General features: G+C 48.9%; 1 protein-coding gene across 1 annotated transcript in view; it reads left to right on the top strand.

Annotated features, from left to right (window-relative positions):
* The window catches only part of RAB7A (RAB7A, member RAS oncogene family), a 70,868-nt gene that overhangs the window by 46,166 nt on the left and 3,317 nt on the right, over positions 1-21,385 (top strand). Inside the window, exons 2-5 of the mRNA XM_082414034.1 lie at positions 8,092-8,152; positions 10,981-11,107; positions 18,560-18,778; positions 20,355-20,483. Coding sequence (XP_082270160.1) covers positions 8,100-8,152; positions 10,981-11,107; positions 18,560-18,778; positions 20,355-20,483 — 528 coding nt within the window. The 5' untranslated portion in view covers positions 8,092-8,099. The remainder of the gene's footprint in view (positions 1-8,091; positions 8,153-10,980; positions 11,108-18,559; positions 18,779-20,354; positions 20,484-21,385) is intronic.

The raw sequence follows: 21,385 nt of genomic DNA, 5'->3' as shown, positions 1-21,385 counted from the left end.
ACGGATTGTGACCTGTGTTCCCCAGGCCCGTCAGGCAGACCTCCCTTCTGCAACCAGCATGACTTCCTTCCTTCCTTCTGCCTACTGGCTGGGAGGTGCTGCTGAGAGACGTTTTTTATTCACCTTACAACATTTTATGGCTGTTTCCTGATACTTTAGAACCCTTGCACAGTGCCTTTTAGCCACTGGAATTGAAGTTGTCTGGATGGTATTATTGGTTGAAAATTCTGATCTCATTCTGACTTTCCTCTTTCCTTCTTAAGCTTCTCTGGGATGGGAATCCAAATTAATATTTGTGTTACCTTTTTCTCTCTCAAACTGATGTTAAAAGAAGTTACCTGTGGGACTTTCCTGGTGGCCCAGTGGTAAAGAATCCGCCTTACAATGCAGGGGACGCATGTTCGATCCCTGGTCAGGGAAATAAGATCCCACATGCCACGGGGCAGCTAAGCCTGTGCACCACAACTACTGGGCTCCTGTGCCTAACTAGAGCCCGCGTGCTGCAAACTACAGAGCCCATGCGCCCTGGAGCCCGCGCGCCACAACGAGAGAAGAGAAAACCCGCATGGCACAACTAGAGAGAAGTCTGCACACCACAACGAAGAGCCCACGTGCCACAGCAAAAGATCCTGTATGCCACCACTAAGACCCAATGCAGCCAAAAATAAATAAATAATAAATCTTAAAAAAAAAAAAGTTACCTGTTCTTATCAAAACCCTAAGATAATTTTTTAATTTAGGCCTCCTTTTAAAGTGGTATTTGCTAGACACTTCTAACCTCAGATTTCTGCGGTGGCAAAACTAACACTCCTGCTTGCCCCGCAACCAGAGGCTGATTATCACAGATGGCCAGAGATGATTACCAAGCCTTATTAATCAAGTCTTGATTTCTCTTCCAGATACTCCTTGTGTGTTAGAAGTGTGAATTGCATTTACAGTTTTTACTACAGGAAATCTCAGGTGTTACAAAAGTAACGAGACCAGTGTTATGAACCTCCCTGCCTCCCCCCGGTGACTCAGCCTCAGTTATCATCTCGCCCCCGTCTTTGGCTGTGCACGTGGTCTCACCCTGTAGGTTATTTGAAGCATGAAATGCTGTTATGATCTTGGTGATCCAACCCAGTGTAGTGGCTGAGATGAAGGTCTTTGTAATCAGTCCTGGGCTCCAATCTTATGTCTGAATATTTTTAGAAATGCAGTGACCACTTATGAGCTTCTGTTTCCTCATCTGTTAAGTGGGAATTCAACCCTATGGGCTTGTCCTGAGGATTAAGTAGACGACCTCACTGAGGCCTGGGGTGCAGTTCACTAGCTGGAATTTGCTTCTTGCTGTTTCATGGGCTGTGCCCTTCCACTCTTTAGGTCCTAGTCTGCTTCCTCAGTTTGGAAAGTTAGAAAAAAGAGTCTGGGGGCTTCCCTGGTGGCACAGTGGTTGAGAGTCTGCCTGCCAATGCAGGGGACACGGGTTCGAGCCCTGGTCTGGGAAGATCCCACATGCCACGGAGCAACTAGGCCCGTGAGCCACAACTACTGAGCCTGCGCGTCTGGAGCCTGTGCTCCGCAACAAGAGAGACCGCGATAGTGAGAGGCCCGCGCACCGCGATGAAGAGTGGCCCCCGCTCGCCACAACTAGAGAAAGCCCTCGCACAGAAACGAAGACCCAACACAGCCATAAATAAATAAATAGATAGATTTAAAAAAAAAAAAAAAAGAGTCTGCCTACAACAGACACTACTGCTCAGCTTGACGACCAGCACGGTAATATTATGTGAGTTCAGATGCCTTCCCCGTCTCTCCACGTAACCTTCTCCAAAACTTTATCAGCAGACATCGCTTGCCTCCCTCTCTCGAGCCTTGAAGTCCATCAGTTTGGAGAGCAAGAAGACTGCTGGGTTTCTCTAATGGTCAGGAACAGAGCCCAGACTCTTGGAAGGCAGTGGGATGCTGGTTAAAGTTGAGAATGGTACTTTTATTCTGCTCAGAAGCCTACAACTTGTGAAGTCTGTGTCCCAGTGTTGCTTCCTTTGCGATGTTATATTTAGACCATGTGTGCAGTAAATCACATTCTAGTAGGTAAAATAGGCAGAGACCATCAGACAACTGAGAAATACGTGGTGGAGATGTTTGACTCTACTAATGTAAGGAGTACAGATAGAACCCGTTGACCCTCATTTCTAGCTGTCTATCTGATTAACAGTGATTTGTGCTAATGATAGCTGGGGGTGGTGAAATTGGAATACTAGTTCATTGCTGGCGCGGGTGGAAATAAAGTTATTCTGGAAACTAATTTGTCAGCGTATTTCAAGGGCCTTTCAAATACTTATACTATTGAGCTGAGTAATAACTCATTTGTGAGTCTGATCAGATTGTATACATAGGTTCATCTCATTGTAACTAAAAGCAGCCACTTAATAACAAAGGAGTGGGATTATCCATATGCTGAAGTATTATCGGCCTTAATAGCGTGGGAAGATATTTAATGTAGAAAAAAGTGGGATGCAAAGTTACGAACAGTGTGATCTCAACCGTTGGAAGGAAAACTGGAAAGACTTATACCCTGATGCTAGTAGTGATTGCTTCTAAGAGATGGAACTGTGTTTGGCCTTTGTCTTTGCTTCATTCTTTTGTACTTTTCTGAATGTTGTACAATTCAGTACTTCAATGGGGGCAGAAAAGTCAACTGTCTGGTTAGGCTGTAGCTGTTAAAGGTAGGCAACTTGGAAACACAGACCAAGTAAAAATGTTAATGGACTATAGAAAATCAGTTGGTTTAACTGTCCCAGCTTTGTTGAACCTTTAGCACTTGTTCAAATATTTTGTGCCATCATTGGTTTTGTATCAGACACACATGTAAACGAGAACAGCAGTTTTTGACCTCACGTCACTGATTTCCGAACCTCGTGTGTGTACCTCAGTCCCCAGAGGGAGCTTTTTTAAATGCCTAGTTGCTGGTGAACCAGGGGAAAGCTGGTATTGCCGAGTGGCAGGGCAGTCAGGTGTTGGGTCTGGGCTTGCACACCTGATCACTCCAGCTCTGCCACTGGATTGCTGTGTGACCTTGGACGTGATGACACCTCGTTCAGTTTCACCCCCTGCGTTTTACACTGTTGTCTTGACGGCTTTGCAGACACTTTGCTCTCACCTCCTTGGTCCTGCATCTCTCTGTAGAGCCTCACCTCCACTTGAGCATAGGCAAAGTCATCCTACCTCCAAGAACTCAGACTTGGCGGTGGCCCGCTGACCCCCAGCTTCCTGCTCTTCCCCACCCCAGCCCTTTATCCTCCTTGCCCTCCGCTGACCCCTCTCCGTCAGTCCCTTTCTGTCCTCACTGACCCTGCCGAGCCCAGAGTTGGGAACAGTATTTTCCTGATGTTTTTACCTGCTTGGGGCGTCCTTATTTTGTCTGCCTTTATGGCCAGCTGGCTGCTGTGCTTCAGCAATGAAGAAAGCGGCAACTCCAGCTGATGGGGGGAAGTTCTGGTTTTTGATTCATTACACGGGAAACACTGTACGTGAGGGGAAGACTCGATTCAGCGTATGGAATAGTTAGTGTTTGTTCTAAAAAACTGCTTGTTCTTCCAAGGAAGAATGCACCCCAGAGCACACTGATCAAGTTTGGTTTGATAGTAGAAGGAAGGAAGTGTGTTCTGAATATATCTTATTCTAGAAAGGCTTTTAGAGAGCTTCCTGCATTAATGGATGCTATCTAAAATGTTTGTTTCCGGGCAACAGGGGTTAGGGACCTCATACAGCTCCCTCCGTTCTCTCTGCCTGCTTCCCTTTCTCCTGTAAAAGTGTAAAAGGAAGGGGTCTGTGCATTGAAGAATGGTTTTCCACTTAGAAATTTCTAACTTGGTAGGATTTTTAAAAGTAATTTCAGTCTTCGAAAATTCATGAAGGTGGTGATGGAAATGGGTAACAGAAAGCAGAAACTGCCAGTGAAGGTTTTAAAGCCACTGCTTCTTGTGGCAAAAGTTGTGTTCAGGGTTTCGTTTGGTTTTGTTTTTTTCTTAGCTCTTTTCTAGAAACAAGTGCCCCATTCTTGGTCCTGGAGAACATTAAGTACAAAAACATAGCTCTTAGCTTCTGCCAGTTTAAAGCCATCAGCGTCCTGGTGAAGCCAGCCGGGGGTTTCCTCCAGGCCGGCGCCCCGTTTGCAAAAGCCCGACTGTTCACAGGCACCGAGCGAAGAGGAAAGTCTGCCTTTAGGTGCACCTCATGGCGAACAGGAATATTCTTTTTTTTTTTTTTTGTAATTAATTTTTTAATTTATTTCTGGCTGTGTTGGGTCTTCGTTGCTGCGCGCGGGCTTTCTCTAGTTGCGGCGAGCGGGGGCTACTCTTCATTGCGGTGTGCGGGCTTCTCATTGCGGTGGCTTCTCTTGTTGAGGAGCACGGCTCTAGGTACGCGGGCTTCAGTAGTTGTGGCTCGCGGGCTCAGTAGTTGTGGCTCACGGGCTCTAGAGCGCAGGCTCAGTAGTTGTGGCGCACGGGCTTAGTTGCTCCGCGGCACGTGGGATCTTCCCGGACCAGGGCTCAAACCCGTGTCCCCTGCATTGGCAGGCAGATTCTTAACCACGGCGCCACCAAGGAAGCCCCAGGAATATTCTTGCAAGCAGAAAATTTACCTGAAAAATCAACAGGTGAACATGTTCCTCCAAAATGGAAATAGCTTTTTGAGTTTAAAAGACATGTGCTCTTCACACGAGTATAAAGAAAACGCAATCGTCTGGAATCCCACCACCCAGGAAAACCTGCTAATCTTGTGTGTATTCCTTTCAGCTTCATACACAGCCATTCTTATATTACAGCTTTACTCCTGTGGGGATCTCTTGTGGAAGGTGAGGTTTAAGGATGTTAATTCTGGCTCTCACCACTTGGTAGATGGTTCATCCTTTTGCTGCTGAATTTTGTTAACGCTGGACATGCCGAAATTGTTCCTTTCTGGAGTCTCTTCTGTTTATTCCAGCCCATGGTGTTCATACTGTATTTTTATAACATACTTTCCAAGACTGTTAGGCAAATCCCTGTCATTACTCTTTTTTGAGAGGAATGGGAGGGACTCTTGTGCATTTATTTTTATGAATAAAGTTATAATTACTTCATCAAATTCCAAAAAAACCCTTGGAATTGTTAGGGAAGAATTCCTATCTTTACATTAAGGCTTCCTATTGGAGGTATCTCTTCATTTATTCAGATTTTGTCTCAGTAAAATTGTCATTTTTCTCATTTAGATGCTGTATGCTGTTAATCATTGCAACAGTGGTTGCAGTGTAAATTTGGAAAATCCTTCAGGAAAGTGAATTAGCACAAGTTATGAAAATGTTTGTACTTTTGACTCAGTTACCCCATTCCTAAACAATACCCGTGGGTTAAGGTGGACCAAACCCTTTCCTGTGAGTGAGAATTTGCCCTTTGTTTAACTTTCTAGCTGTTTCCCTGGGAACCCCACTAAAGGCAGCGCGGTTTGTGATAAAATGTCTCCTGGTTGGTGATTGCATCTGCCAGACGGGGAGGGGCTGTGAGCACCTGATGGGCCCCAGGCCCACTGGAGCACAGTGGCTCTCGCGCTGGACGTGTCCCCCGTGGGGAGCCCCCCCAGGAATGAGGGCTCAGAGTCAGGGTGGTGAGTCCAGGCCGCCTCCCTGTGCCTGAGCTGTCTGCGGTGTGGGCTGTCGCGAGGACAGCCAGCGAGCTGTGTTCCTCAGGGCCGGCGTGGCCTGCGATAGTCTCGTGACTTTGAGCCTGAGAGACCTCCCCAGCGGTATTGCTGCGGCCCAGGAAAATGACCCCACATATGGAAGTTCAGAGCTGTTCCTTATAGCGTTGTTTTCCCCAGATATTTGATATATTAAACAAAAGGTAGGAATGGGTATTAAAATGCTTAATTCACTCAAAGAAATATTAGACACTGAGACTGTCATGGAAGCAAGTACTGGAAAACAAGGCTAAATAGTAACATGGGAGAGACAGAATACCGGGTTGTGTGCGGGGCTGGGCGAGCTCTGATGGGGACTCGAGACTTCCCGGCTGCGCCCTCCGCTGGGTTCTGGGGCTTCTGTGACTGGGTGTGCAGGTGAGGAAAGACGCTCAGGCGTCGTGCTCTGCTGCCCAGGAGGGTCAAGGTGGCCACACGGGCCCACCTGCCACCGCTGTGAGCAGAAACCTGAGAGGACACAAACGTGAGGTCTGTCGTGTGGGAGCAGGATGGGTGAAGTGTGTTTCTTATTTCCTTCTAATATGAAATAATACTCGATGCACCGTGAACCTTACTAAACCAGGTCATGGAAATCCCTTTTCCCATTCTCAAAATCAGTGACTTAAATATTCTTTAAGAATTTCTTTGTAAATCTCATCTTCTTTTCATACCTTTCCTTAATTTGCCCTTTGGATTTGAAACTTGTCCCAACTGTCATAATCTGATCTCTAGCCCAAAATATGGTACCAGACCTTGGGATGAGACTCTTCAACGTTGGTCAAGGAAGTCCCTAGGGAGGAAGGTAGGGCTGTGGCTCTCATGGGTGATCATGGGGGATTGGGGGGGGGTGCCTTCTAGCTGCAGAGAGAAAAAACCAGCCCCAACCCTAGATCTGACGGAAGACCAAAGGAAGCGGGCAGAGCTCGGCCTTGTCTTGTGCCGCCCCCAGCTAGCACTGGTGAGCGCCTCACAGACAGAAGCTGGTGTCTGCAGAGACGGCACGGACACGAGGCTCTGGGCTCTGAGACAGCTTGCCCCGGGCCGGGTCGTGGCGCCTGCTGACTGCTCTGGTCTGACTCCCGTTCCCACACCTTTTCTGAAGCCGTGGAAGACACCACTTTCGGGAGTGTAGGGCTCGCCATCTAATCCCGCCCGTACTTTGCTTAAGTATAAACACTCAATTTCCCCCAGCTCCACGGAAGGTAGGAGTCGGATATTGCCCCGTAACTGTTCGTGGTAGTCTCCTGCCCTGGCGACTTCAGCGTCTCCTGAGGATAATGGCCAAGGCTAGAGGTTCTCAGAAGGCATAGGTGTTATTTCTGAGGCTCACATGCAATCATAAATTCCTGATTTCTAGAGGAGGTTGCAGCTCTCTCCTGGGGATCGGCTGCCTGAGGAGTGCTCCTCTGGCAGTTTTTAGTTAAGTCACTGACATTGGGGTCCAGAATTTAGGACTCCTGCTTTCCTGAAAGTTGTTCATCTTCTGAAAGTTACTGGGTCAGGCCCTGAGGACTGAGGGGCAATTAAGACAGGAGGCCGGTGTTGATAGGTAAATTGACCAGGCGGTCACGTGGTGGCAGGGAGTTGAGCACAGATTAGGCCTCTGACATGTTGTCTGGTCGAAGCTGTGGAAGGCTACCTGAAAGGCTTTCTGGGGAAAGGTGGTCTCAAGAGCTGCGAAGTCAAATATTAATTTGTGCATTAACCCAATATTTGATAATTCTCTACTTGGCACTGGAGAATAAAACCGTGGGGAATAAAACTGTTTTCACAGAAATTATTAGGAAAGGGAGAAGAGAAATGAATATAATACATTAAAATGTCAAGTACAGTTGACCCTTGAACAGCACGAATGACGCGACCCTGCTTGGTCGATACTGTGGATGCGGGACCGCAGATGCGGAGGGCCGACTGTAAAGTTACAAGCGATTTTCAACTGAGTGGAGGGTCAGTGCCCCTAACCCTTGAGATGTTCAAGAGTCAACTGTAGTGGTAAGTACTCTGAAGAAAAATAAGGCAGAGTAAAAGGACAGACAGCAAACGGGGAGAGGGTGTGCTGCTTTACTTCACATAAAGTGGTCACCTCCGAGGAGTGATGTTTGAGCAGAGACCTGCCTGAAGCAGGACCCAGCTGTTGAGTAAATGGAGCATTGATCCAGCATCCAAGTGGAAGAATCATTCCTTCAGACTCCTCCCAGGGGCGGGATGGCCGAGCTCTTGGGTCCAGAGTTCCAGTACTGATGCTGTGTTCTGTCGAAGGCCCTGGGCGGCGGGGAGCAGCCGGCGGAAGGGCTCAGGCGCGGTGCTCTTGGGGCTGCGAGACGTTCTGTGCCCAGGGGGGGTGGGCCCCCTGGGTGTTCCCTTCCTGCTCACGTGCGCTCTCCTCTCTTCCAGCTTGAAGGATGACCTCGAGGAAGAAAGTGCTGCTGAAGGTCATCATCCTGGGGGACTCTGGGTAAGTGTCCCTCCTGCACTGGGGCGAGCACGCTGGCCTGGACTTACACTTCACCCGCTTGGAGCTCATGCCCTCTGTGCTGACATTTGCTGCTTCCATCTCTAACAGCCGTGCCCTTAGGGCCCTACGTTTCCGTGCTCGTAGGAGCACAGCAGCAATCTGAATGACGCCTGGTCAGGTAGTCCTTTGTGCCCCAATTTGGGCAAAAGGGTGGCTGTTTGAACTCAATTAATGATAGTTTCATGGGGGACTTCCCTGGTGGCACAGTGGTTAAGAGCCCGCCTGTCAGTGTAGGGGACACGGGTTCAAGCCCTCCCCGTGGCTCCGGGAAGATCCCACACGCCGCGGAGCAACTAAGCCCACAAGCCACAACTGCTGAAGCCCACGCGCCTAGAGCCCGTGCTCCACAACAAGAGAAGCCACCGCAATGAGAAGCCTGCGCACCGCAACGAAGAGTAGCCCCCGCTCGCCGCAACTAGAGAAAGCCCGCGCGCAGCAATGAAGACCCAGCGCGGCCAAAAATAAACAAGCAAACAAACAAATTTATTTAAAAAAAAAAAGAATCCGCCTGCCAATGCAGGGGACACGGGTTCGATCCCTGGTCTGGGAGGATCCCACATGCCGTGGAGCAACTAAGCCCGTGTGTCACAACCACTGAGCCTGCGCTCTAGAGCCTGCGAGCCACAACTACTGAGCCTGTGTGCCACAACTACTGAAGCCCACGTGCTTAGAGCCCGTGCTCCACAACAAGAGAAGCCACCGCAATGAGAAGCCCGCGCACCGCAACGAAGAGTAGCCCCCGCTCGCCGCAACTAGAGAAAGCCCGCGCGCAGCAACGAAGACCCAACGCAGCCAAAAACAAAGAAAATATATTTAAAAAAAAAAATTTCATGGAATCCCTTTCCCAAGCTGGTTAGACTAGGGAGCGCTGTTTATGTAGGCTTGTTGCCGTTGGCGCCGTGTCCACGAGATGGAGGTTTGGGGTGCGCTGTGCAGCACACGCAGACCCCAGAGATACCACGGGCTTGGTTCTGGACCGCTGCGACGAAGTGGGTATTGCAGTGAAGGGAGTCACGTGAACCTTTTGGTTTCCCAGGGCATATAAAAGTTATGTTTGCACTATACTGTAGTCTCTTAAGTGTACAGTAGCCTTATGTCTAAAAACAGTGTACACACCTCAATTTAAATGCTTTTATGGCTAGAGAAATGCTAACCATCATCTCAGCCTTCAGGGAGTCGTAATATTTTTGCAGTAGTAACATCAGAATCACTGATCGTCATAACAAATATACTAATGAAGAAGTTTGAACTATTGCGAGAACTAACAAAATGTGACACAGACATGAAGTGAGCAAATGCCATTGGTGTCTGCTGGTGTCTGCAGAGACCGCACAGACACGAGGCTTTGGGCTCTGAGACAGCTTGCCCCAGGCTAGGTCGTGGCGCCGATATGACCATTACGGCCAGCTCGACACAGGGCTGCCACAGACCTTCAGTCTGTAAAAAGCGCAGCTTGCGCAGAGCGCATTGAAGTGAGGTACGCCTGTGTCCTCCTCCTGCTGTGCCTGAGTCAGTAGAGCCTGGGACTGGAGAACTGGGTTTGGGTCTCAGATCTGCCGCTAACCGGGTAACTAACTAGTTCTTTCATCACTGTTAAGATTCAGGGGGTTACTTGGGAAGCTTTTCAGACTTGGCATCTGAAGTGACCCATGAAAACTCAGACTGGAGGCTACATATTTTTAAAAATAATATGATAATAAATGCAGGTGCACCTCCTTATTCCAAAGTTCTTTTTAAAAGGCAGTGCTTTTTCTACCGTGGCTGGCTGGCTGTTTTAATCACCCGAGGAGCCTTTTAACAATTAGCATTTGCCCAGACCAGTGGGTAGGACCTGGTTGGCAGTGCTTACATACACGCGCACTCATCTCTCTCTCCCTCTCCCCCCCTCCCACTCATGTACATCCTCCTGGTGCCGCTGGTATGCTGTCAGGATTGAAAGTACTGCTTTTAGCCTGTGTTACCCAAACTTGCCTGATTACAGATTTCCTGTCTTTTCCCCCTGGAAATTCTGGTGCACGTGGCCGGGTGGAGAACACTGCCTTGGGCTGTTTGTATTTCCAGGTCCCCTCTACATGTGAAATGAATGTGTTCCTTTGTGAAAAGGAAGGTATTACTGGCTGTGAGGAAGGCTTGCGTTGTCTTCGGCCTGCCCTAACTACCTCATCACCAAAAAAAAAATCACACATTGTCTCTTGCTGAGTTTTCTTACTGGAAAATACCTCTGGAGGAGCATACTTTGAGGTAGATTCTGGTTTGGTGGAATATTGGTGCTTTTTTCTGCTTCAGATTTTAAACTTTGCAGCAGCAGGTTGGTTATAACTGGTGCAAATGTCTGCCCGGAGCCAGTGGCTTCCTCTGGCTATTATTTGCTTGGACTGAATAGCAACCACTCAATGGAGACACACCCAAGGCGGCAGAGATATTTTTGGACTAGTGGAGCGATCTTATTGCTGGGGCTTCTTTTAGAAGCAGAGTATTTGTTGGCATGCTTCTGGAAGGAGAGAAATAATAATACTAGGCTCTACCAACTATACCAGAACCTAGAAGCAGCTTTTCCAGATCTGGCCCGCATCTGTACCCTGTGTTTTTGTCCCAGGAGAAAGCATGTCGTCAGGCGAGTGAACTGGGAAGTTTTCCTCCTCTGATGGGGGTGGGCAGGGCCTTGTTTTCCTGCAGGACGGGCAGGTTCCTTCCGAGCTGCAGGCGTCAGAGTCAGTTTTCAGTGCCTTCCTAGTTGACTTATACTTGTGGTTTTTCTCCAATTTCAGAGTCGGTAAGACATCACTCATGAACCAGTATGTGAACAAGAAATTCAGTAATCAGTACAAAGCCACAATAGGAGCAGACTTTCTGACAAAGGAGGTGATGGTGGATGACAGACTAGTTACAATGCAGGTAAGCGCATGTCTCACCTTTGCCAGCCAAGCCTTGGTCTTTCGTCTTTACCCCTTTTTCATGCCCAGGCATTTTCCGCTCCCTGTTCTTGAGATCTCACTATTATATTCATGGATAATTGGCTTACAGGTAGGATTGCCAGATAAAATGCAAGACATCAAGTATGTCCCAAATACTGTGTGAGACATACTAAAAATTTTTCATTTTTTTCCAGAGTTCAAATTTAACTGGACTTCCTGGTTTTCATTGTTTTTTTGTTTGTTTGCTGTAAATTTGGCAACCTACAGGTTCCTGTCTTATGTCTCCAAAATGTGTAACTTGTCTCTTTTCTAATACCCTCGCCTAGTGCTTTAGGCCAAAAAAATCTTTGTGTCTCTCCTAGGTTCTTACAGCAGCTGTTAAATTAGTTTTTCTGGCTTCTTATAATCTGTCCTATCTGTAGCCCTTAAAGTTGTGTTTCTATTAAGCCAATGTGGTTTTTCATGTATCAGCTTAATCTGATTTCAAGGGCTTCCCTTTCAACAGTTAGGATAAAAACAGATTCCTTCACATGGCTCTTTAAAAGCCTTTGCATTCCGGCTACAAACTATTCTTCACTTTTTCATCTCCTGCCAGTCCTTCCAAATCAGGTGCTGCTCTTACAAAGCTGTAGTTGCACGTGTCTCTGCCTGCTAGGCCCTTTGGTCACGCAGCTGCACCCATCCTGAAGTCGTCAACTTTCAGCCCAGATGTTGTCTTTGGAAGCTCCCACCTCCACACCAGTTGTTCCTTACTTTCTCTGCTAAATGATGTCCTGGGGAGACTAAGACATGGGGGTCCTAGCGAGCACCGGGCTCGCTGAAATGTTTGGATGGTACAGGTTGCAGATAGTTTTTACATGTGTTGACCTCAAGCTGTCACATGCTCCCAGGGGAACTCAAACCTCCAGGATGGGGCTAATGTGGCTCCCCCATACCGCAGGCGTACACACAGAGGTGTTCAGTGTACAGCTGGAGGTGGGCAAAATAGGTCAAGGGGAGTAAGAGGTACACACATCCAGTCACACAATAAATAAGTCCTGGGGAAGTAACGTATAATCGGCAGTATTGTAATAGCTCTGTGCGATGACAGATGGTAGCTAGACATCGTGGCGGTCCTTCTGTAACTTACAAAAATATAAAACCACAGTGTCGTACGTTTGAAACTAATATAATATTGTAAGTCAGAGTATACTTTAATAGTAAGTGTGTGTGTGTGTAACTAAAGTTTGAATAAGCCAAGCTTGAGAGAAAAGAAAATTACCAGATAACAGGAAAGAAGAGAGAACTGAAAGCTCATCATAATAAGCACAGGGGCTCCTGCCATGGTGATTTGTGAATTTATAACAGAGACTTGAGTTCTGTCTGTCATCAAGGACAAGAGGCGTGAACTGCACAAAGTGCGGGCCCAGAACTCAGAACTCCCTTGCACACATAGACACACACTCATCTAGGAACCCCCTTGCACACATAGACACACACTCATCTAGGACCTTGGAAAGATGTGAAAACAGGACCCCAAACCTCAGCCCACGGAAGTGGCAAAGCTGGCATGTGGGGTGCAGGCTGGGGCTTTGCTGCTTGCTTCCTGGTTGGAGACTCCCAGCCCCACTGTGCCTGTGTGTGGATTCTCAGTTTCTGCTCTGCCAGGCACAGAGAGTTTAGTCTGGAGGATCTGACATAATCCTCTGTCACTCCTGGCAAAAACAAAGATAAGACCACCCTATAGGGACAGAGGATGAGCTCAAGGGGAAATAATGTCCTGCAGAAAATGCTCACAATGACTAGAGATTTCTTGGAATGGAAACCATAATGAAAGGGGGCACTATAAAAAATGAGGATATGGAAAGCTTAGTAGAACTTCAAGAAGTGAAAAAATAGTCACTGAAATAAACTGAACGGTTAAACCTCAGATTAAACACAGCTGAAGAAAACAGTAAACTTCAAGATTAAGCTGAGCAAATTACCTCAAGAGTAAACTCAAAACTGGAGTGCCAAAAATCAGAATCCTAAAAGCAACTGGAGAGAGAAGACAGGTTACAGATAAAGGAACAGCAGTTAGATGAGTTCTTGGCTGCAACAGAAAGCAGAAGGGAAATGGGATGTATTCAGGGTGCCAGGGTCAAATGCCACCTGAAGATTTCCCGTGTCCCGTAGCAGGAGAAGCAGATGGAGAGCCACGCTGTGGTTCTGACAGCCAGGTGGGCTGATGAGAAGCGAGACCCAGCCCCTCCTGGCTCAGGGGCCATTCTGATAGAGCCCCACAGGTACCATGGGCTCGGATCTTTGAGTTTCCTGGAGTCAACCCCATCTGGAGAAGCCAGGGCACCAAGCAGAGTCTGGAAAGGGTGGAAAAAAGAACATGGTCCTCAGATTGAAACAAAAGGCTGGCCCTTGTGCTCCTGCAGCCAGTTTAAAAGACTAGAATTAAATGAAAGCCATCATCTCCGGACAAAGACGTCATCATTATAGATCTTGAGGAATCCTCACCTATTTTTCACGGGCCTTTAGCAGCTTGCAAAAAAAGATAATTCAAATTAAGACCACAAGGCAAGAACCAGTGGAAACCCCCCTGGCAATTCAGAGTGGTCTTTGTATTTAAAGAAATCAGGCAATCTTGTGTATCTGTGGAGAAGAAACTAAGCAGGTGGTGTAGGTCAGTAGAACTTCTAAAAATGAAATACAATAACCACAGTTTGGAAATATAGAGAGTGTTTTTAGCAACAGATAGGATACACACCACAAGAGGGCTGAAAGGAAGAAAAATGGTGGGAAATGGGGAAAAGAGGTAAAAACAGGATTCAGTGAGTAGGTTGGACTCAATTAGTCTCAGGCGAGCAAACAGGTGAAAGGTATTTGCTGAGGATTTTCCAGAACTGATGTGGCATCAAATCCACAGACTCAGGAGAAATAAAGAAGTCTAGAAAAATCCTACGGAAAAAAAATTCTTTTTTTTTTTTAAGATGAAGGCAGCCAGAGTAAAAAGAATGACCTGGAGGAGCGGCGGTGAGGCTGACAGTGGGAACGGGCAGGCTGTGGGGTGTGAGCTCGGGGGTTGTCCGCAGTGCTCTGACCCCCTGGAAATGCCCTCCTCCGAGAAGGAAGGCGAGCGCCTCCTTAGGCTCGGGGCAGAGACCCTGAGAGGTACACTTCAGGCAGAAGTGGAAAGGTCTGAGATGAGATAGACTGAGATAAACTTAATTGTGCGTATGCATCTGTTTTTAGAATTATGACCCTAATATTAAGAGTATGTAGCTTCAGACTAGTACAAGGAAACCGGGATTGAAACTGTGTAATTTAATGTGTGGGGAAAGACTAGTGACTGTGGTGCGTTTTTAAAATTTCTTATATTGTTCAGGAAGAAGCTAGAAATCAATCGGTATTAAACATTAGATGGAGTCAAGTGTGCATGAAAAACCTAAAGGTAACTTATGAAGCCATAGTAATTTAAACAGTATGATATTGTCACAGAGATCCACAGATCAAGGGGACGGGGGGCACAGAAACAGGGCACACCTAGCTGGACGCTGGGTAGGTATAGGTGGCTTTGCAGAATGGGGAAAGGACAAGTCAGAGGGCAAGTCATACTGTAAACGGGCCTGGGCCGGTGGCTTTCCATTTGGTGAGGAGTAGCCAGAGTGTTCAAGACCTGAATGGAAAAAGCACAAAATGAAAACCTGTAAAATGAAAATACAGTTTTTTTTGTTTTTTGTTTTAACTTTAGACATTTAAAATAGAGAAAGCACAATTCATAAAAGGTTAAAGATTGATAGTAGACCACAGTAAACATCTGAATAACAAGATTCTAAGTAACAAACTACAGACTGGGAGAAACTGTTAATAATGCCTAATAGTATCCATTCGGCAGAATGACCTAGTGGATAACAGGCAACTCTCAGAAGAAACCACGTCCTGCGGCCTGACGTCAAGGAATTGCAAATTTAAAAGGCTGACAAAATCGAGTTTTGGCTAGAAGTAGAATATTCTCAAACTGTTGGTGGGAATATATCCGTGCAGCCTTTCGAATGGAGACTTCAGTTGGCTCTCCACTGTCACACACACGCATCCCTGACAAGCAGCCACTCTGCATCTGGGTTCAGAGCCTAGGAAACTGTGGGCCCGACGAGAAGTGAGGAAGAATGCTTACTGCAGCCTCTGTGCAGTCACGAGAAACTACGGATAATGTAGAGGACCAGGGAGGCAATGGTGGTGTTTTAAGGCACCGGGATACTGTACAGCTGTTAACATCTGGAGAAAAAAACAGCAAAAAGATGCAGAGGATCTTGTATGTAATTATGTTACATACACTGTCTCTGTGATACAGGTCTCAGGAGCCGCTTACTTCTTGGGGGGAAGGGAAGGAAGGCTGTGAGGAAGGGTTGACTCTCTTCCTGAAGAACTGACGTAAAAACAGCAGTGTTAATAGTTGTCACCTTGGAGTTGTGGGTAGATAGATATATTGGGTGTATTTTGAAGGTAGAAAATAAAGTATTTCAGTTAAAATATTACAGATTTTGAAAGATCATAGCCACAAGACTGTACTTTTCTAAGTGTTAAGTTAAATTAATTTTGGAAACTTGTTAAGAATAACCCTCAATTTTTCAACTTTTCTTTTTAATTCCTTACTTTGCCTTCTCAGTATCTGAGTTCCAAATACCCATTTGGTTCCGCCAAGAGTCATAAAGTTCCTGTGTAATTCTGCTCTTGGGATCCTGTCCTAAAGAAGCAATCTGAAATACAGGGAAGACTCTCAGTGTTAAAGCTCATTACTGAGTTACTTATAATTATGGAAAATTGGCCGCAATATTTTTTTAAAACGAGTGAAGTGGTTTGCTGAGTCCGTGGGGCAGAGTAAGGATGTGGGCTGTCGCCGGGGAGGGTGCTGTGTGTTTCGTGGGGCAGAGAGGAGTGGCCTGTGCACTGAGATTGCAGCTGCGTGAGTGACCCTGCACCGCGGGCACCTAGAGAAGGACGTGTGCTCGTGACGACCTCTGGGTGGGAGGACGCCAAGAGTTTCGGGGCATTTTTTGGCTTTTGCTTTACTTACCCAGATGTTTACATGGTGACGATGTTATTTCTCTGATGGGAATTTTTTTGTTGCTGTTGTCCAAGCCTATATTTAATTCTGTTTTTAATTTTTTTTTTCCTGTGTTTCTCTTTATAGAAGTAGTTGTCAGTTTTTACCTGCTGTGACGGAGTTCTTGATTCTCCCTCCACCTTGGTCTTCTTTTATGAGAAAAGGCTCTTTTCTCCACTCAGGGACACGCATTCAGGGTAGGACGTTGGACAGCAGGAGAGCACAGAGGTGACCCTCACAGGGTCCTGCTGCTGCCACGCTGTCCACAGAGACCGTGTGTCCGCACGTGTGCCCTGCTGCTCGCGTGGGGCAGGCGGTGCTCGTCCCTGCCCACTGAGAGCAGGCAGAGTCTTCGGCTTTGTTTCTTTCGTTGCCCTTCAGCCTTATCATCACTTCTTCTGGTTCCCGGCGGCTGCTTCCTTCCGCGTAGTGTGAGCACCACTAGGCCCCGTGTGGACATTACCACAGCCTCCTGACTCCACGCCTGCGGGCACGCTGAGCGCCCGTGGCCACTAGGATGTGTCCTTTTCAGGAAGGTTCTTCCCAGAGTGCTTGGAGCACGCGGGGGCAGGGGTAGGCTGCCGTGGTCGGGCCTTTTGCGGCCAGAGCTGTGACCCGGAGTCTGGTCGCCTGTGGCGTCGTGTGCTGGTTGTGGAGGGCCCCATACGTCGGAAGAGAGGGCTGTGTGGGCCTTGCAGAGCTGCCCTCCTCGGAGGGTAACCTCTGGGCTGGGGTGGGCACTCTTTGCCCCGCACTGACGGGCGACCACAACAGCCCCCTTCCACATGCACTGTCCTTGGCCCGTCTGTGAGCCAGAGTTTAGCCTGTGTAGTTGCACTGCTTTATGGGAACTTCTTTAAGGGGTTCTAATGCTGCCGTTCCCAGCTTTAGATATTTCCAGACAATATTTAAGTCCTGGCCCTGCGCCTGTCTGCCATGATGTTGTTTGAGCCCGTCCCCAAGGGAAAACCAACCTTCAGCATTTGCATGTTATGTTTCAGGGCTCCTTCTGGAGAACATTCTGGGAGGTTCTGTGGGGTTTAGAACATCGTGAGCTTGGTAGTAGTAGAGAAACGCGACTCCCACGACGCTGCCCTGTTCTGCTGGGTCCTCCTCGTGCGTGTTCGCTCACTCTGCGCAAGCATCCCGTGTGCGCTCTGTGCGGCGAGGCTCTTCCTACCTGAAGTGGAAGCTGTCTGTGGCCACGGTGGGGTTGGCGTGTCCCCGAGTGCTGTGGGCTGCCTGGGAGGAGCTCAGCCCTCCTTCTGCAGACGCTGCTTCTGGAGGTGAAACTGTCGTGGCTCAGTCCACACTCCATGTTGGTCTAAGTCGCAGGCCTTCGGCTCATTGGCTGGTGCTTTGGACATAAGGTTGAAATTTATTTGGGTTATGAGGATGGTCCAGATTCTCATGTTGCTCTGAAGCTAAGTGGTTTCCTGCAAACAGACAGTGGAGCCAAGAGGTGAAGACTACTGTCAGCTGGAAGTAACTGCGAACTGCTTTGGACCCCGGCACCGTGGCTCGCTGCGGGGGTGCGGCCATTCTGGAGAACGCTAGTCCTCTCCAGGCAAACCAGGGGCCCTTTTGGAATCTGGGGCGTTGAGGAAATGCATCCTTGCTCTTGGACCTGGCGTGGCAGTGAATGGTGGGAAGTTCTTTGAGCTGAGTGCCTAGTGGTCCATTGATCAGAAGCGACCTGGATCCGTCCTCCATGGCGTGTTCTCACATTGCTTGTCCCTTTATTTCTCTCCCCCTCTCTCCTTCCCGGCACCCCCCCCCCCTTTCTGGTACTTTTGTTTCCTTTGTCTCTTAATTAAGGTATAATATAAATAAAACATACTGGGGTTTTTGTAGGTCAACTTTATACATACAGTAAAATGTGTACATTTAAATGTACAGTTTGGGAGTTCCCTGGTGGTGCAGTGGTTAGGACTCGGTGCTTTCACACTGCCGTGGCCTGGGTTCAGTCCCTGGTTGAGGAACTGAGATCCTGCAAGCCGCACGGCACGGCCAAAAGTAAAAATAAATGTCCAATTCAATGAATAATCACCTCCCTAGATGTCCATCACCCCCAGAAAGTTCCCAGGGTACATAAATCTTATGTTTACAGTGCAGATTTTACATAAACATCTACCCATGTGACCACCACCTGGATCAAGATGAACATTTCTCTAGCATCCGCCAGACTCATGGGACACGTCCACTCACATTGCTGTCGGGGTGGTCTGGACACTCGGGTGCTGAAGTCTGTTCCCTGATGAATCCTGAAGTGCTTGTCTCCGGGAGGGCCCCTGGCGTCCTCCACACACCCCACTCCTGGCGCTCCGCCCCAAGGAACGACCGTTTTGTCTCTCGCAGATCTGGGACACGGCCGGGCAGGAGAGGTTCCAGTCTCTGGGTGTGGCCTTCTACAGGGGCGCAGACTGCTGCGTCCTGGTGTTCGACGTGACTGCCCCCAACACGTTCAAGACCCTCGACAGCTGGAGAGACGAGTTCCTTATCCAGGCCAGCCCCCGGGACCCTGAGAACTTCCCCTTCGTCGTGCTGGGGAACAAGGTTGACCTCGAGAACAGACAAGTAAGCGCCAGCGATGCGGGGTTTCGCCACCGGGGGGCTGGAGGACCGGAGAACCTGCCCTCGCTTGGGTTAGGGCTCCTGAGTCCCAGGAAGGGCCTTCTTGTAAAGGGGCAGCTAAGTTTTGGATGACAGGTGCTGTTTTTAGATTTGACTGGTAAAAAACGACGTGCCTCAGGGATCTACACCCCATGTCTCTGGCTGCGTGTGCCCCATGCGGGGGTGGGTGTGGGAGACAACGAACTAGCCACCTGCCCAGCCCTTGGAATGGGGCCTTGCTCCCTAACCTGTAAAGACCTACATCCTGGCTTCCCCATGGAGAGGCGGGCAGCCAAAGTCTGCAGTGGTTGGTGTTCCCTTGGGAATTACGGCAACAAAGTAGGAAGTCCACCCCATGGAGCTGCCTGCAGCGGCCAGCCCTCTTGGCCCCGGTGACTTGATTTGCCTTGAGGCCGTGGGATATTTTGGTCTTTCGGACGCAAAGGCAGACTTGCACTTAGTCTGGCTCATGCACTCTTAAATAGGGGATGCTTCCTGAGTCTGACGCTGTGTTCATCTGACGAGGGCACTCAGATGCCAGTGCGTCCGGGGCTGCGGTGCCCAGGAGGAGCTTTCTAGCATTTTCCTCTCCTGTGAGAGCCCCCTGCTTCTGGGGTACCGTGTGAATTTGGAGGGTTCTGTGCTGAGCCCAGACTGGCTCTGGGGGTGCACTACCTCCCAGCCAGCTGCCTTTGGGGACCGGGGCCCAGGAGGCCAGTCCACACCCCCATGCCACCCCTGCAGCTGTGACTTTGGGTCAATAGCACCTTTGCCTCTGAGCCTCGTTCCCTTTCTGCGCTGGGAAGGAGGGGATTCGGGTGTGACCTTCTCACGTGCTCTCTCAGCACCTCAGGGGCCCCCCCTTGATCCCCGTGTGTACAGGACAGGAGATGCTTTGGCTTTGAGCAGAATTGCTCTAGGTTTCTTTCAAATAGCGTTGCTCTGGGGAATGTAGACTCTTAATCGTAGCTACATGTATTTCTGACCACTCATCTCTTTTTCTCCCTTTCCTAGGTGCCTTAGTCCTTCTCATGCCTGAAAATGGGCTAGGGTGGGGAAAGGTCAGGACATGGGAGGCAGGGTGAGGGCCTCGGGGCTCTGGTGCGTAGGTGTGTGGCCAGGTGAGGTGCCGTGAGCAGTAACAGAAGGGGCTGCAGAGCTTAAGACCAAGCTTCCAGGCCCGTCCTGCGCTGAGGGCCTCAGGTCCCAGAATAAGACCAAGCTTCCAGGCCCGTCCTGTGCTGAGGGCCTCGAGGTCCCAGAATAAGACCAAGCTTCCAGGCCCGTCCTGCGCTGAGGGCCTCGAGGTCCCAGGAGGGACGGTTACTTCTTCCCAGGCCGGTGTCTTACTCCCTTCAGAAGCTGCTTCTAATCTTAGTGCAGCTGAGGGTCGGAAGCTGTGGGTGGTAGACGGGGTGCTTTGGCTCCTGGCTCTACTGTGTGTAGCCAGCGGGGTGACCGGGGCGGTGAGGGGGGACAGTCCTTCCCAGGTGGGATTCCCGCTGTTCCCTGCACATACATGCCCTGCCTCTTCTTCCAGGTGGCCACAAAGCGGGCACAGGCCTGGTGCTACAGCAAAAACAACATTCCCTACTTCGAGACCAGCGCCAAGGAGGCCATCAACGTGGAGCAGGCCTTCCAGACGATTGCCCGGAACGCGCTGAAGCAGGTGGGTGTCCAGCGGTGGTCTGGCTCCCTCTGGTGATGGACTGACCGCTGAGCCAGCCCCGGCCTGGCTGCCTTGTCCTTAATCTTCTTTCCTCGCTGACTCTTTTCCATGTAGCCAGAAACCCCTGTGTTTATCCGGGAAGGTAATGGCACGGTCTGCTAATAAGGCTTCCAGAAATTCCACTCATTTGTGAATAACTTCAACCGTGCGGGGCAACAGAGACCTCTGCCGAGGTCTCCCTGGTCTGACCAGCTGCGTTGTTCTTTCCTTTTGCAGCTCTCAGGTGGCCAGGCCACTACGTGGCCCTGGTCAGATTGGTCCTTCTATTTGAGGAGGGGATAAACTTGAATTCGAAACCCAGCTCTGCTGCCCATCATTGGATCTAGTTTTTTTTGTTTTTTTAAATAAATTTATCTATTTATTATTTATTTATTTATTTATGTATGGCTGTGTTGGGTCTTTGCTGCTGCGCTCGGACACTGTCTAATCGCAGCAAGTGGGGGCCCCTCACTGCAGTAGCTTCTGTTGGGAAGTGCGGGCTCTAGAGCGCAGGCTCAGTAGTTATGGCACACGGGCTTAGTTGCTCCGCAGTATGTGGGATCTTCCCGGACTAGGGCTCGAACCCGTGTCTGCTGCATTGGCAGGTGGATTCCCAACCATTGCACCACCACGGAAGTCCCGTTTGTTTTTTTTAATCATATCTGAGCTGTAAGAGACTGCGGGCTTTTGGGGCACTTGTGAAGATTAAATGAGATACACTGACTTTTGGAATTCTCCTAAATGATCCCCAGAAAGGTTAACCCAAAGCTCTAGGAATTGTATTCCTTGGATAAAGTTTTCCTACATTTTCTTTCTTACTTTGTTTATTCAACTGTTCCCCCGAAATAACAGTGGCTTCTTGC

This window comes from Balaenoptera physalus (assembly GCF_965194825.1).
Source record: "Balaenoptera physalus genome assembly, chromosome: 11".
NCBI lineage: Eukaryota > Metazoa > Chordata > Mammalia > Artiodactyla > Balaenopteridae > Balaenoptera > Balaenoptera physalus.
This window is presented reverse-complemented; position numbering and strand designations above follow the sequence as displayed.